Raw genomic sequence first — 15124 nt, forward strand, 5'->3', positions numbered from 1 at the left:
CTAACCCCAAATGGCTCCAGGAGTCCTGGATGGATCATAGCCCCACAGAGGCCTGTTGTCCGGTGTGGGGTCCCCATCCCTTTCCGTTTCCCTCCCTCTCCGCAGTCCTCCCCTCCCTGCCCCCAGTCCCACCTGTTCTGTGGGCTCAGTCCCCATCTCTCTGGCTATGCAGGTTTCTGAGGTATAGCCACTGGGGAGAGAAGTTAAACTAGTGGGACAGGAAGGAAGGGGCGGGGAGAGGGGCCAAGAGGGTGGTGGGTACTAGGGTCCGTGGGCCCTCTCTACCTAATTTAACCACTCCACCCCCTAAAAAAAAACAATGTATCTCAGTAGAAAAGGAATGGCTTTTTGGAATATCTCGTTTGCTAGCTACCTGTGTGATCGTAAGTTTTTTTGTTGTTGTTTGTTTACTTCTCTGAACCTCCGGATTTTCATCTGCAAAGTGGAGTAAAAGGTAAAAATGCTGAATTCACAGGGTTATGAGGGTGCCTAGCAAAGGTGCTTGGAACATACTCGTAATTTGCCTTTGGAAGAGGTCAGAATCTTTTACTTATTCTTCTCCCCGTCCACAGGCAACCCTCGCCCCCCACAGCCACACCTCGGATTTTTCACGACCTCCCTTCCCCCACCCCTGCGGCCACAGTCCTTGCCAGCCGCGGTTATTCAGGGTATTTCCCGGTGGCTGGAGGCTCTCTACCCCCGCCCTTTCGAAGCAAGGCTGAGGCGCGCGCTTGCGCGGGGTCTGGGAAAGCGGCGCGTGCTAGGAAAGAGAGGCTGGGGAGGGGGGAGGTGAGAGGACAGAGGGTGGAAAGGAGAGCAGAGAGAACAGCGGAGAACCAGGAGCGACTGAGGGAGGGGGGGCGGGGGGAGAAGGGTTGGGGGAGAGGAGAGAGAGGGTGGGTGAGGAGGAGAGACAGTGACCCGCTGCGAACCCCAGGAGAGCTGGGAGCCAGAGCTGGAACTGGAGCCCTAGCCCCAGCCGGGCACCGGGAGGCGGCCGCGGAGACCCGTCATCCCTGCAGGATGAGTCTCCGGCTCTTCTGTATCCTGCTCGCCGCGGTTTCAGGAGCTCAGGGCTGGGGCTACTGTGAGTGCGGGGCTCGGAGGCCGGCAGGGTCGGGCCCGGGAGTTCAAAGCCTGCAGGGCGCGTCCCGAACCGCATTGCGGCTGGGTGGTCGGGGTCCCTTCTCGGCCGGCGCGCGCTGGCTCTCTCGCTCTCTTTCATCTTTTCCTTCCTCTCCCCCGCGCTCCGCAATGCAGCTCCGAAGCTGGCGCGTGCGCCTGGGGCTGGGGCTGGGCTCGGAGCTGGAGCCGGGGATAGAGTCGGCCCGGCCGGGATTTGGCACTAAGATCCAAGGCGGAGCTGGTGTCTGGGTTTGAGGGTTGGGGATAAAGGTGTCACTGGTGACCCTGGGCTGGGTTAAGGTTTTTCCAGGGGCTGGGGTTCGGCTTGACACTGGCCCAGGGGCTAGGGTTTGGGGGTGAGGGCTGGACTTCGGGGCTGGGATCCCAGCAGGAGTTGGTGGCTGATGGTTGCTAAGGCTGGACGTGGAGCTGATGATGGTGCCAGGACCCGCTGGGGCTGGGACCAAGGCCTGGATCTGGATCGGGGCAGGTTGGGGAGGCTGATGAGTGGGAGTGCTGCTCCGGATGCAGCCGGGTTGCTGTCAGGCTGCCTCGGGTTCTGAAAGACGCTCAGTGTCAGACTGCGTGTTGGGGAATGCTGAGCCCCGTGGGTATCAAAGCAGGAACGGGACTTCGGAGGGTCTGGCTTAAGGGTTCCCCCCAAAGAAGGTAGCTTCTTCCCCTGAGTGTGCAGGGGTGGCTGCGGCCTGGGCTGATTAGATGGCTTAAGTTAGGGCTGGGTCTGCCTCTGGGGAACTGAGGAGGAGGAGGAGGAGAAGGAGGAGGAGGAGCTCTAGTGGATCGGTGTGCAGGGCCTTTGAGAAGGGCTGGGAGGGGCTGTCCCTACCGCTGTGTCTGTTCCCCCGCCCCAGATGGCTGTGACGAAGAGCTGGTCGGGCCCCTGTACTACCGCTCCCTAGGTGCCTCCTCCTACTATGGGCTCTTCACAACGGCGCGCTTCGCCCGGCTGCACGGTGAGCGCCTGGCCCCATGGAGGAGTGGGGGGGATCTGGAGGGCCGCGGGCAAAGGGGGAGCCAGCGGTGAAAGCCCTCGCCCCTTCTGTAGGCATAAGCGGATGGTCTCCCCGGATCGGGGACCCGAATCCCTGGCTGCAGATCGACTTAATGAAGAAGCACCGGATTCGGGCTGTGGCCACACAGGGCTCCTTTAACTCTTGGGACTGGGTCACACGTTACATGCTGCTCTATGGAGACCGAGTGGACAGCTGGACGCCATTCTACCAGCAAGGGCACAATGCGGTACTCCGGCCTCCTGCATGTGCCCTTGAGGAACCTCTTCAGCTTTGCGACCTGGGCTGGGCATTCCCTTGTGGGGGAGGGGAGGAGGTGATGGTGAGGGCACAGATGAGGGACAGTGACTTCTGTTCCAGAGACTCCGTCCAGAGGGACTGTAAGCTCGCCATGTGTGCAAGACACTCCCAGATGGCAGGGTTTGACTACCTTAGGGTAAAATCTGGGAGAGCTCCTTGGAGGAGGTGACCTCTGAGTTGAGCTTCGAGGAAATAATGTGATAGTGGGAGAGGACACTCTAGGCTAGGGGAACTGTGTTTGCATCAAGTCCTGAAAGGGGGGGGATCAAGGAGTATTTGGTTTTTGGGAAGTGGAGATTGGCTGGTGGTGACAACTGTGGGCTGGGAGGCTGTTGGGAAACAAGCCCGGGTGGGGACCCGGTCACTCCTCTCCCCTTCCCCCTCAGACCTTCTTCGGTAACGTGAACGATTCGGCGGTGGTGCGCCACGACCTGCACTACCACTTCACCGCGCGCTACATCCGCATCGTGCCCTTGGCCTGGAACCCGCGCGGCAAGATCGGCCTGAGGCTGGGCCTCTACGGCTGCCCCTACAGTGAGTGCGCGCGGAGGTCGGAGGTCGGAGGTCGTGGAGGGAGCCCGGGGAGACACACAGCCTCCCCGGCCCCCGGCCCACCTACCATCGTTTGCGCAGAGTCCGATGTGCTCTATTTCGACGGCGATGATGCCATCTCGTACCGCTTCCCGCGAGGGGTCAGCCGAAGCCTGTGGGACGTGATCGCCTTCAGCTTCAAGACGGAAGAGAAGGACGGGCTCCTGGTGCACGCTGAGGGCTTCCAGGGCGACTACGTGACGCTCGAGTTGAAGGGGGCGCACTTGCTGCTGCACATGAGCCTGGGTGAGCGAGCCGGGTGCGACTCTTGAGGCGCTGCAGCCGCGCGCTGCGCCGCACCTTCTCCGCGACCCCGCGCCTGCTCCGGAAGCCCTCTTCTGTTCGGACCAAGCACCCCGCCTTTGGCGCGTAGAATCTGGTGCTAGCAAAACACTGGACAGCGAGTGAGCAGACTGGATCCCAGTCTCAGCTCTACTGCCTGCTAGCGGTGTGACCTTGGACGAGGCACTTCTCCAGTCCCAGCCTCATTGTAAAAACATTACACACACACTAAATGGCCATTATTTTTGTATCTAATTGGTTGTTGTTTTTTTGGGGGGGGATGGACATCCACATGATGAAGTAGAAGCAGCTATCATGCTCCAGGCTTTACCGATAGGAAAACAGAGGCTCAAAGAGGTTAACTGTCTCACCCTAAGTCATGTCCTTGCCGATGACCACCACTCCATCCCAGACTCCGGGTGGTCCACTTTCTGTATGCCCACCCTCCCTGGCTGCTGCTTGGTGGGGGGCGGGGGGGCTACTGGGGCTTCAAGGCCTGACCTAGCCCTATTGCCCCTCAGGCAGCAGCCCCATCCAACCAAGGCCGGGACACACGTCGGTGAGCGCGGGCGGGGTCCTCAATGACCAGCACTGGCATTATGTGCGTGTGGACCGATTTGGCCGCCAAGCCAATCTCACCCTGGACGGCTACGTGCAGCGTTTTATTCTCAACGGCGACTTCGAGAGACTGAACCTGGACACGGAGGTGAGCAGAGCAGGAGGCTCTTCTGACTGAGTGGGGTTCTGGGTGGGTTGGTGGGGGACGGAGGGCAGCACTTGTCTCCACCATCCAACCGTAAGCCCTTGCTTTCCGGTTTCTGAATATCCTGGAAGCTTTTGGCAAACCTGGAGCTCACACAAAGGCCTGGGTTTTTGTCGTTGTTGCTGTTAACATGCAGATCCCTGGGGCGCCCCCCCCCCCCAGAACTGCTGAGATGCGGTTTGGAAATCTGGATGTGGGGGATTGGGAGAGATGAGAAAATTACCCCTTTGGGTTGCCCAACTCTGTGGAGTGGGTAAAGACCCTGGCCTCGGTCTGCATGGGAAGAATCCCAGAAAGTTGTATGGACTTGTCCAGGGGCGTGCAGCCACGTTGTGGTGGATTCAAGACTAGAACCCAAACTTCGGAGTGGGGTGGGGGGGCCAGCAAGCTTACAGCTTTAATACCGATCCCGGGGAAATGCGTATTTCAAGTCTTTTACAAAGCTGTATGGCTGGGAGCGCCAGGGAAGTGCGCGCGCCCCCGCGTGCGCGCTCCCGCACCCAGGGAACCTCACCCCCCTGCCCCGCCCACAGATGTTCGTCGGGGGCCTGGTGGGCGCCGCGCGGAAAAACCTCGGCTATCGGCATAATTTCCGTGGCTGCATAGAGAACATCATCTTCAACCGGGTCAACATCGCGGACCTGGCTGTGCGGCGCCATTCGCGGATCACCTTCGAGGCCAGTGGGCAGGGGGTCTGGGAGAACGGGAGGGACATCGGAGCGGCTCGGAAAGCCGAGGTGGCGCGGGAAGAGATCTTGACAATCAGACAAAAGCCCAGGACCTCTCCGCAGCCAGGTGCTCAAAGGGCGTGGGGGGGGGGGGGGGGCATCAGGCAATCGCAGGAAGTGCAAAGTTCACCCCTCTACCGCCCCGTTAGGAAGCTGTGGTCTGGCCATCCACCTCCTCAATGAAGAGATGAGGAAAATAAGGTGCAGAGGCCTGGAGAGGCGCAGCCAGGGCCCGCGCAGTGGTGTGGCCTCTTAGTGGGGACTTGAACTCAGGGCCGTTTTGGTGGGATCCCCGCCCCCCAGCTCAGCAGCGCGCAATTCAGTGAGGCTGCCGTAAAGCCTGCAGGAATCGCCTCTGGCCGTGGGAAGCAAGGAGGAGGCCGCCCTGAAGACGGTTTAGATCAGTGATAGCGAGCGAGCGTAGACCCCCTCTACAGCTGGACATGTGTCTAGAGGAGTGATAACAGCCAGGGGTGGAGGTCGTACCCCTAGGCCCCCTCGCTGGCTCGCACGCCCAGCGCCCAGAGAGTGCTGGGACAAAGACCTTAGACCAGTATGGAGACAGGGTTCCCAGCAGAGCCCCGTGCTTTCGGCTACTGATGGATCCTCACTTTCGCCCCCAGGGTAAGGTGGCCTTCCGCTGCCTGGACCCGGTTCCTCACCCGGTCAACTTCGGAGGTCCTCACAACTTCCTGCAGGTGCCCGGCTTCCCGCGCCGCGGCCGCCTGGCGGTGTCCTTCCGCTTCCGCACCTGGGACCTCACCGGTCTGCTGCTGTACTCCAAACTGGGGGACGGGCTGGGCCACGTGGAGCTGATGCTCAGCGAAGGGCAGGTCAACGTGTCCATCGCGCAGACGGGCCGAAAGAAGCTGCAGTTCGCCGCTGGTGAGGGGTGGACAGGGGTGCGGGGCACCAGGAGGCCGGAGAAGGGCAGAGGAGAGCTGGGGAGGTGGTAGGCCTGGCCTGAGGCCTTGCATATGGGAAAGTGAGGGGGTGAGGGGAGCAGAGTGGGAGGTCCCCGGACCCTGGGAAAAGGTGGGAGAGGACGCAGGCAGCTCGGGCAGACCTCAGGGGCCTTAGGTGCTGGGAGAAGTGGGAAGGCTGAGAGTCCTGGTACACTCTCCAGCTCCAAGGGGCCTCTGGAGGCGGTTGTTGCTCATTTATAACTTCGCAGACTCCGTACACCCTGCTGGGGTTATGGATGGTGAGGAGAGACACTCAGATGCCACCGTTCGGTGTGATAAGCGTGACAATGGGAGGGGAACACAGAGTGGGGGGGTCCTGCCTCCCCACGGAAGACACATTTCTCCCAGGCCCTGCCTGGTGCTTTCCCACCCCACACAGCAGCCTCCTTTCCTGTCCAGGGTTCCGCCTGAACGATGGCTTTTGGCACGAGGTGAACTTCGCCGCACAGGACAACCACGCAGTCATCAGCATTGACGATGTGGAGGGGGCGGAGGTCAGGGTCTCGTACCCGCTGCTGATCCGTACGGGGACTTCGTACTTCTTTGGAGGTAAGTGGCGGCTAACCTGGCCCGACCCCTGTCCCCGGGAGGGAAGCCTGCCACCGGAGCCCACCCAGGTGGGACGACACAGAGAGCTGTGTAAGGATAGACCCCCCCGCTTTCCACTCTGGGGCCTGCAAAGTCACCGCCATCACCCGCTGCCCTCTTCCCTTCATGTCTGGCTCTGCCTCGGCATCTCCCTCTGGGGGGGGGTCTCGGGGGGTCCTGCGGGGAGGGCCTCACAGGGGCGGTTGCTCCAGGTTGTCCCAAGCCAGCCAGTCGATGGGACTGCCACTCCAACCAGACCGCATTCCATGGCTGCATGGAGCTGTTCAAGGTGGACGGCCAGCTGGTCAACCTGACGCTGGTGGAGGGCCGGCGGCTGGGCTACTTCGCCGAGATCCTCTTCGACACGTGTGGCATCACTGACAGGTATCCCGAAGCGCCTCTCCCTGCTGGAGGTGTGACCCCCTTCAAAGCCCTCCTCCATGATGTCCCAAAGGGGGTGGCCTTTCTCAGGAATCTGTCTTCTGGTCCCAGCTCCTCAGTCTCCCACCCGGAGATGATTCCTCCGTGACCTCTCACCTCCTGTATCTTCCCTTAAAGCGACCTATGCTCAGAATGGAAGTGAGGAATCTATTTCTTGGTCCTAGAAGGTTTTCTTCAGGGGGTGGGGTACAAAGCATTATCTGTTCTTTTAGGGGAGGGGAAATGGTCCTTGAGCCCTGAGGCCTGCCCGAGGACCTGGCATCTTGGCCCGCATCTGGCTATCGGGCAAGGTGTCTCTTGTGGGGCTCTGGAGTTCTCGGGGGCTGGGAGCGGAGCCTGTGGGGGTCAGACCCCACCCCCGGGCTCCCAGTGAGGCTTCTGCCCTGGGTGCCGGCCCTTTCCTTAGGTGCAGCCCCAACATGTGTGAGCATGACGGGCGCTGCTACCAGTCCTGGGATGACTTCATCTGCTACTGTGAGCTGACCGGCTACAAGGGGGTGACCTGCCACGAACGTAAGCCTTTCACTCGTGGGATATGGGGGGTCAGTCAGGGACAGTCGGGGCGGGGGAGGGGGGTGGTCAGGAGAAGGTTGCCAGGGATCATGAGGCCACTAGAGGTGGTGGGGCTGGCTCTCCTAGCCCTCTGAACCCATAATTGCTCCCCTCCCCCACCCCCCACCACCTGCCACCTACCAGCTTTGTATAAGGAATCTTGTGAGGCTTATCGGCTTAGTGGGAAAACTTCGGGAAACTTCACCATCGACCCCGATGGCAGTGGCCCCCTGAAGCCGTTCGTGGTGTACTGTGACATCCGAGGTAAGGGGTTCTGACTGGTGGGGGGGGGCAGCTGGCAAGGCTGTGCTGGGTTGTGGGGGAAGCAGGGAAGGAGTGAAGGGTGGCCAGTGGCCAGGAGGAGCAACCTGCGGTGGGGTTGAAGGAGGGCAGGAGGGAAAAGCGACACTCCCGAATTTGTAACCTAGCCTTGCGGATAAATTCCAGCTTCCAGGTCCATTTCAGCTGCCTCCCCTCCAGCCTACAGGGCCCGGGACCCGGAGCCGGGCTGGAGCGCAGCTGCCGGCCGCTTCTGTTGGCTCCGAGTTGCAGCAGCAGCGGTGGAGGCGGGCAGAGGGGTGGGTAGAGAATGCCCATCTCCAGCCAAAGCTGTCCCTGCTCCTCCCCCAGAGAACCGGGCATGGACAGTTGTGCGGCACGACAGGCTGTGGACAACTCGGGTGACGGGCTCTAGCATGGAGCGGCCATTCCTGGGGGCTGTCCAGTACTGGAATGCATCCTGGGAGGAAGTCAGTGCCCTGGCCAACGCTTCCCAGCACTGTGAACAGTGGATCGAATTCTCCTGCTACAATTCCCGGCTGCTCAACACTGCAGGTGGGGGCTGGGGGGCCGGGAGGGGGAGGGGGAGAGCCGGAGGGGAGGCCAGCGGGGGCCTGGGAGAAAGAAACCAGGTGGTGAAGCTGGAGCCTTGGGCTAGAAGACTCAAGAGCCCGGGCTGGTTAGGAAGGCGAGAGGGGACCCCGGAGGCCGGTGGGGGGACAGGGCCTGGAAGCCGCCTGCCCCCCTTCCCCAGGAGGCTACCCGTACAGCTTCTGGATTGGCCGGAACGAGGAGCAGCACTTCTACTGGGGAGGCTCACAGCCTGGGATCCAGCGCTGCGCCTGTGGCCTGGACCGGAGCTGTGTGGACCCTGCTCTGCACTGCAACTGTGACGCTGATCAGCCCCAGTGGTGAGGGCGGCAAAGGGATATGGGGCTTTCTGGGGTCCCGGGCACGTGAAAGGCGGGGGCTGAGCTGCTGCTCCGTCTCGCCCCCGCAGGAGGACCGACAAGGGACTGCTGACCTTTGTGGACCACCTGCCTGTCACTCAGGTGGTGGTGGGGGACACAAACCGCTCCACTTCCGAGGCCCAGTTCTTCTTGAGGCCTCTGCGCTGCTACGGCGACCGTGAGTGGCAGGCCCCCTTTTGTGTACCCTCCAGGGTCGGCTCTAGGCCACCTGACCCACTGGGTGCTTGCAGGACACATGGCCAGACACCCCGGGCCCTGCTACAATAACCCCCTCCTCCCCGTGTTGCTCCTCCACACCTTGCTCTGTCATTACAGTCCTTGGTCTCCCCGCTGTCACCTTGGCCTTCCCTCCCCCAGCTGCCCTGAGGCTCCCTCACTCCCCCCTCCCCGACAAGGCCTGCCTCCCCCTGGTTTCCCAGGCAATTCCTGGAACACCATCTCCTTCCACACCGGGACTACCCTGCGCTTCCCTCCCATCTGCGCCAACCACAGTCTGGACATCTCCTTCTACTTCCGGACCTCGGCTCCCTCAGGGGTCTTCCTGGAGAACATGGGGGGCCCGTACTACCAGTGGTGCCGGCCCTACGTGCGAGTGGAACTGAACAGTGAGCAGACGTGCTGGGGAGAACGAGGGGTGACACTCTCTGGGGAGACACGGGGTGGGCGGGGGCTGGGGCGAGAGACCAGGGCGGATGCCCCCGTGAGGGGCAGGATGGCACGGGTGTTCGATGACCCCGGGGTCTGGGCCCAGCCCCGTCTGGGAAGCTGGCTTTGTGCCCTGGGGCACCCCGTTCGCCTCTCTGGGCCTCGGGCTCCTTATTTGGGAATGAGGGAGCTGGACTCCTACCTGACCGGCTATGCTTCTGACCTGAGAAGTGGGGGCTGGGAAGCTGGCTCAGGGGTCTGTAACTTTGGGAGAGACCTGGGGTACGAGGGCTCAGGACGTTTGTGGGTTTTGTCCCAGGCCGTGGGCACAGTGGAGGGCCATTCCAGGGGTTCCGAGTGAAGAAGAGAGGTGGTGGTGGCTGAGCGATCTGAGTCTCCCCCCCCCCCCCACGTTGTCCAGCATCCCGGGACGTGGTCTTCGCCTTCAACGTGGGGAACGGAGACGAGAACCTCACGGTGCACTCGGAGGACTTTGAGTTCAACGACGATGAGTGGCACCTGGTGCGGGCCGAGATCAACGTGAAGCAGGCGCGGCTCCGGGTGGACCACCGGCCCTGGGTGGTGCGGCCGATGCCCCTGCAGACCTACATCTGGCTGGAGTACGACCAGCCCCTCTACGTGGGTGAGTGGCAGCCCCGGGGCAGGTCCGAGGCCTCCTCAACCTCCCCACCCTCTCGAGGCTGCTCTGTTCGTTCCCAGGGACCCCACATCCTAGCTCCCAGCCCCCTCTGCTTCCCAGTGAGCCAGAGGCACCCCTTTCCTCTCCAGCCCCTGGCTCCCTCGGCTCCCTCCCCAGCCCCAACTCGTTTCTCCTTCTTCATCCATTTCCTGACCTGCCCGCCACTCTCAGGGTCGGCAGAGTTTAAGAGGCGCCCTTTCGTGGGCTGCCTGAGGGCCATGCGTCTGAACGGAGTGACCCTGAACCTGGAAGGCCGCGCCAACGCCTCCGAGGGCACCTCGCCCAACTGCACGGGCCGCTGCGCCCACCCCCGCTTCCCCTGTTTCCACGGAGGCCGCTGCGTGGAGCGCTACAGCTACTACACGTGTGACTGTGACCTCACGGCCTTTGATGGACCATACTGCAACCACGGTGGGTGCTCCTGGCTGTGGGAGGACTGGGAGCCCCAGGGTGTAAGGAGAAGCAGGGGCAGCAGGGAAGAAAGGGAGGAGGGTGTCAGGGCAGCGCCAGAAGAAAGCTGGAGCTGTATGTGGGTCCCTGAGCCCTAAGCCGGGGCCGTCGGGCCGCTGAGGATGCCGGGTGACTCCAAAGGCCCGACATGGGACAAGAGACGGGTGGCACAGCGAGGTGGTAGGAAAAGAACTCAAACGCAACAAGCAAATAACTTTCCCGTCTTCCCCTGTCACCGAGGTAACACAGGTTACCCCCCTTGCAAGCATACCCACCTCAGGCTGCATGAGGTCCTCCTATGCCACTCCCTAGTTGGCAAGCGCTGCACTCCTAAAACCCGCCTCCAACCTGGTTCTCGGTTAAGGAGAGCCTTGCCATTCACCACAGCAAGACCTCCGCACGCACACCCAGACCGCGTCCTCCCCGAGGCTGGTCTAGGAGGCTGTGAGAGCAGGTGGGTCGTTGATGGCAAGTCTGGCGGAGTTAGGGACATGTAGGGGCTGAGGGACCAGCAGGAGGAGGCCTCTGGCCTCGGCCTGGAAGTGTGAGTAGCGGGGAAGGTGCTGAACGGGCTCACGCCGTCTCCATGCTAATCTTGGCTCCCCACTTACTGTGTATTCTTAAGCAAGTCACTACCCATCTGAGCTTCGGTTTCCCCACCTGTAAAACGCAGGGGTTGGATGAGATGAAACTGTGGTTGGTGGCGGAAACCGAAGGCAAGTCCCAGGGGCGGGGGTGTGTGTGTGGCTGACACAGACAGTGTCTTAAGGTGGGGACGAAGCCCTGATCTCCCCGCCTCTGCCTTCAGATATCGGCGGCTTCTTTGAGCCCGGCACCTGGATGCGCTATAACCTGCAGTCCGCGCTGCGCTCCGCCGCCCAGGAGTTCTCCCACATGTTGAGCCGGCCGGTGCCGGGCTACGAGCCGGGCTACATCCCTGGCTACGACACTCCTGGCTACGTGCCGGGCTACCACGGCCCCGGCTACCGTCTGCCCGACTACCCGCAGCCCGGCCGGCCCGTGCCGGGCTACCGGGGCCCCGTGTACAACGTCACTGGAGAGGAGGTGTCCTTCAGCTTCAGCACGCACTCCGCCCCCGCCGTCCTGCTCTACGTCAGCTCCTTCGTGCGTGACTACATGGCCGTGCTCATCAAGGAGGACGGTAAGCTCCCGGCTGGCGCTCCCCCTCTACTCCGGCTCCTCCCGGCACTTTGAGGTCACGACCGTTGATGCGCTGATACCTGCGAGAACCCTGGAAAATGGGGGCCGTAGGACCTGAGAGGAGACCTCCCCTCCGCGCCCCCCCAGGGACTCTGCAGCTGCGATACCAGCTGGGCACCAGCCCCTACGTGTACCAACTGACCACCCGCCCCGTCACAGACGGCCAGCCCCACAGCGTCAACATCACCCGGGTCTACCGCAGCCTGTCCGTCCAGGTGTGTGCGAGCGAGGCGGCCCGGCTCCCACCGTAGCCTCACGGCCCAGGTGGGGGCGCCCGGGGACGTGTCAGATGTTGAGCATTTGTAGAGCACGTGCCAGTCCACGGAGAACCCTCCCACTTGTTACCTCGTGTGACTCTAACGACGGGCTTCACGGGAGCTCAGGGACACAGGTGTTCTTACAGCTCCGTTTTACAAATCGTTGCATGGACCTGGGGAGTACCGTGGTTTTCCCAGAGTCAAACCACTGGCTGTGAGCCAGGCTGTCGGGTTTTCCACGCCCAACCCGACCTCTGGGCCCGGGGGCCACCCGCCGAGGACGAAGCCGGGACGTACACCAGGGTGGACGGAGTTTGGGCCGAGTTCCTGCGTGACCGTGGCTGCGTCTGCCTCTGGTCCTCCCCCTCATTTCCTTCCCCCGCACCCCCCTGCCAGGTGGACTACTTCCCGCTGACAGAACAGAAATTCTCGCTGCTGGTGGACAGCCAGCTGGACTCGCCCAAGGCCTTGTATCTAGGCCGCGTCATGGGTAAGCTGCGGGTGCCGCTGCGTTCTGGGTAAGGGATCGTGGGAGAAGTCCCCGGGGCCTGGAAGAGCAGGGAGGAGCTGGGACTCGCGGTGCAGGGGGCGGTGAGTGAGCACCCATGGATGGAGAGAGGGGGCAGGGCTGCCGGCGGGCCACGGCTCCTCCCTCCCCCCCAGAGACGGGAGTGATCGACCCAGAGATCCAGCGCTACAACACCCCGGGTTTCTCGGGCTGCCTGTCCGGTGTCCGGTTCAACAACGTGGCTCCCCTCAAGACCCACTTCCGGACCCCCCGACCCATGACTGCGGAGCTGGCCGAGGCCCTCCGAGTCCAGGGAGACCTGTCCGAGTCGAACTGCGGAGCCATGCCGCGCCTGTTCGCAGAGGTGCCGCCTGAGCTGGACCCCTGGTACCTGCCCCCAGGTACGTCCCCGGGACACGGAAGAGCAGGGACGGGGAAAGAAGATGGTTTTTTAACCACGTAAGGAGGGAGGCTTCTCCTAACTAGTGCTTTCTCCTCTTCAGACTTCCCGTACTACCACGACGAAGGATGGGTCGCCATACTTCTAGGCTGTGAGTAGTGCCATCTCGCCCCGACCTCCTGACCCCGCCCTCTGACCGGCAGCACCCCCTCCCCGCCCCGCGTGCCCGGAGGAGCCGAGGGGTGGCGCAGGCACCAGGCACATGGCAGTGTGGAGAAGGATGAGACAGGCTATGCTGAAGGTGGCACATAATGGAGCTGGAGGTTTTTAAGTGCTTGAGGATGCTGCGCTTTTAACTGAATTATTAAGATGGGGCTACAGGTCAGGGATGAGGGAATGGGGATACAGTAACATCTAGAGGGAGAAGAGACGGCAGGAACCACCAGGGACGTAAAGAGAGAGCATTAGAAGCAGAAGACGGCAGGGGAAACAGAATCCAGGGGTTCAGACCCAGCGGACACTTGGGAAAGCCTGATGGGGTTGCACAGCAGATGCTGGTGCAGTGCACATGTGTGCTTTAGTCGGAAGTGTGCATGTGCGTCTGTGTGCAGGTGAAATCCTGCAGATCTGCCCTGAAATGTTTTTTCCCCCCCTTCAGTTTTGGTGGCCTTCCTGCTGTTGGGACTGATAGGAATGTTGGTGCTCTTCTATCTGCAAAATCATCGCTACAAGGGTTCCTACCACACCAACGAGCCCAAGGCCACTCACGACTACCCTGGCGGCAAACCTCCCCTACCCACTTCAGGCTCTGCCCAGGCCCCAGCCCCTGCACCAGCTCCCACCCAAGTTCCAGCCCCAGCCCCAGCCCCAGCCCCGGCCCCAGCCCCGGTCCCAGCCCCGGCCCCGGCCCCAGCCCCAGCCCCTGGTCCCCGGGACCAAAACCTACCCCAGATCCTGGAGGAGTCCAGGTCTGAGTGAATCAGAAGGGCTTCAGGGACCAAGACCATTTTCTCGAACCCCCCCCAGTACCTGTCTCGACCCAACCCTGTCAGGGACATTTGGCTCCTCTTAGCTGGTTCTACTCTCACAGAAGATGCCCCTCCCGCCAAGTCGGGTGGGCAGAGCCACAGCTGGGACCAAAGGGAGTGGCCAAGCCTCACTGCCTAAACCAATGCCTTGCCCGTTTCCTTTCTCCAGGCTCCTGATTGTTTTTCTGCCCCAGAGGAGAAGCCTCATGGGGTAAAGACAGGCCCTTCCCGCCATCCCTGTCCCAGCTGCTGCCAGGGATTAACAGAATGCAGAAGAGATTAACTGTCTCTCTTCAAACATTCAATCTCAGCGGGGACAGATGTGTGGGGCTGTAGGGATGCACAAGGTATGGGGGAGGAGGTGGCTAAATCACATCCCCCAGTCTGACCCCTGCCCTACGGAATGTCTTCCATCTGTGTCCACTCAGCTGGGGGCTAGGGAGGGCTTCATCTCTGGCCCCCATGCTCCTCCTTTTTTGTTTTTTGTTTTTTTACAAAGACTGAGAGGCCTCAGCTTAGCACTTTAGTACCTCCGCTGCTTCACATGCTTTAGCCAAAGCCATAAAAACTTGCAACATAGAAAAAAATAATGCAGACACTGACTAGCCAGCCCTTGCCTCTCCCTCCCTCTTCCAAGGTATGCAATAGGCTCGCTGCCTGTCCGAAGGCTTGGCCCCCTCTCCAGTGCATGAGGAGCCCTTTCTTCTGCTCAGAGATGCTGCTTCCTTTGTCCAGGAGGTCATATTCTTTATATATATATTTTTTGTTGCAAAGTTTGTCTCTAGAGGACCACTATATATCACTCTAATTTTTAAATTATCAGTTTATATATAAAAGAAAAAATCAATCAATTTGTCCTGTCCTGTGCTGGGGCCACCGTCTGCAGTTCGCCTCTCCTGTGCTGGAAGCCCCGGGAGGGAGGCCGGCCGGGCACTCCGCCGGCCTGACCCGGCCTCCACTCCGAAGCTGTGCTCTCGGACTCGGCGCCGTTCCAATAAAGCAGAGTGGCAGAGCCCCAGTCTGTGTGCGGTGGCTGGTGTCCTGGCTGGGTGGGGGCGGCAGGTAAGTGCAGTGGCTTTAAGGGAACTAATCTGAGGGACCGGAAATCTCTGAGGGGAGCCCTGGGAATCCTTGTGTCACCCACCAGGAGCCTGGCAGGTTCGCACCGACCCCTTTGCTCCCCGGGCGGCGCCAGACCTCAGCAGACAAGTGGGGGTCAGAATACAAAAGCTTCAGCCCGAACTGCCCTGTACTGCCAACCCTGGCTCCTTCCAGCCCCAAAGCAGACGGTACACAATG

At 61.4% G+C, this 15124-nt stretch overlaps 1 protein-coding gene across 1 annotated transcript; it reads left to right on the forward strand.

The window, feature by feature from the left end:
- Positions 1 to 141: 141 nt before the first annotated feature.
- Positions 142 to 14843, forward strand: CNTNAP1 (contactin associated protein 1). Its single transcript, XM_028522036.2, has 24 exons — positions 142 to 1087; positions 1998 to 2099; positions 2192 to 2385; positions 2843 to 2990; positions 3090 to 3293; positions 3851 to 4035; positions 4626 to 4769; positions 5444 to 5705; positions 6185 to 6334; positions 6586 to 6757; positions 7221 to 7327; positions 7511 to 7630; positions 7997 to 8200; positions 8400 to 8556; positions 8646 to 8773; positions 9036 to 9221; positions 9683 to 9904; positions 10133 to 10372; positions 11220 to 11573; positions 11720 to 11847; positions 12286 to 12379; positions 12553 to 12798; positions 12901 to 12948; positions 13456 to 14843. Exons 1-24 carry the CDS (start codon positions 1024 to 1026, stop codon positions 13773 to 13775), a joined length of 4179 nt encoding a protein of 1392 aa, XP_028377837.1. The 5' UTR covers positions 142 to 1023; the 3' UTR covers positions 13776 to 14843.
- The last annotated feature ends 281 nt before the right edge of the window (positions 14844 to 15124 follow it).

This window comes from Phyllostomus discolor, chromosome 8 (assembly GCF_004126475.2).
Source record: "Phyllostomus discolor isolate MPI-MPIP mPhyDis1 chromosome 8, mPhyDis1.pri.v3, whole genome shotgun sequence".
NCBI lineage: Eukaryota > Metazoa > Chordata > Mammalia > Chiroptera > Phyllostomidae > Phyllostomus > Phyllostomus discolor.

What these genes read in the sequence shown, in the direction of transcription:
- CNTNAP1 (XM_028522036.2), top strand. Translation starts at nt 1,024, where the DNA reads ATGAGTCTCCGGCTCTTCTGTATCCTGCTCGCCGCGGTTTCAGGAGCT. An exon ending in CCGGCTGCTCAACACTGCAG is followed by an intron (nt 8,201 to 8,399) that starts GTGGGGGCTGGG and finishes CCCCTTCCCCAG; the next exon opens with GAGGCTACCCGTACAGCTTC. An exon ending in ACCGCAGCCTGTCCGTCCAG is followed by an intron (nt 11,848 to 12,285) that starts GTGTGTGCGAGC and finishes CCCCCCTGCCAG; the next exon opens with GTGGACTACTTCCCGCTGAC.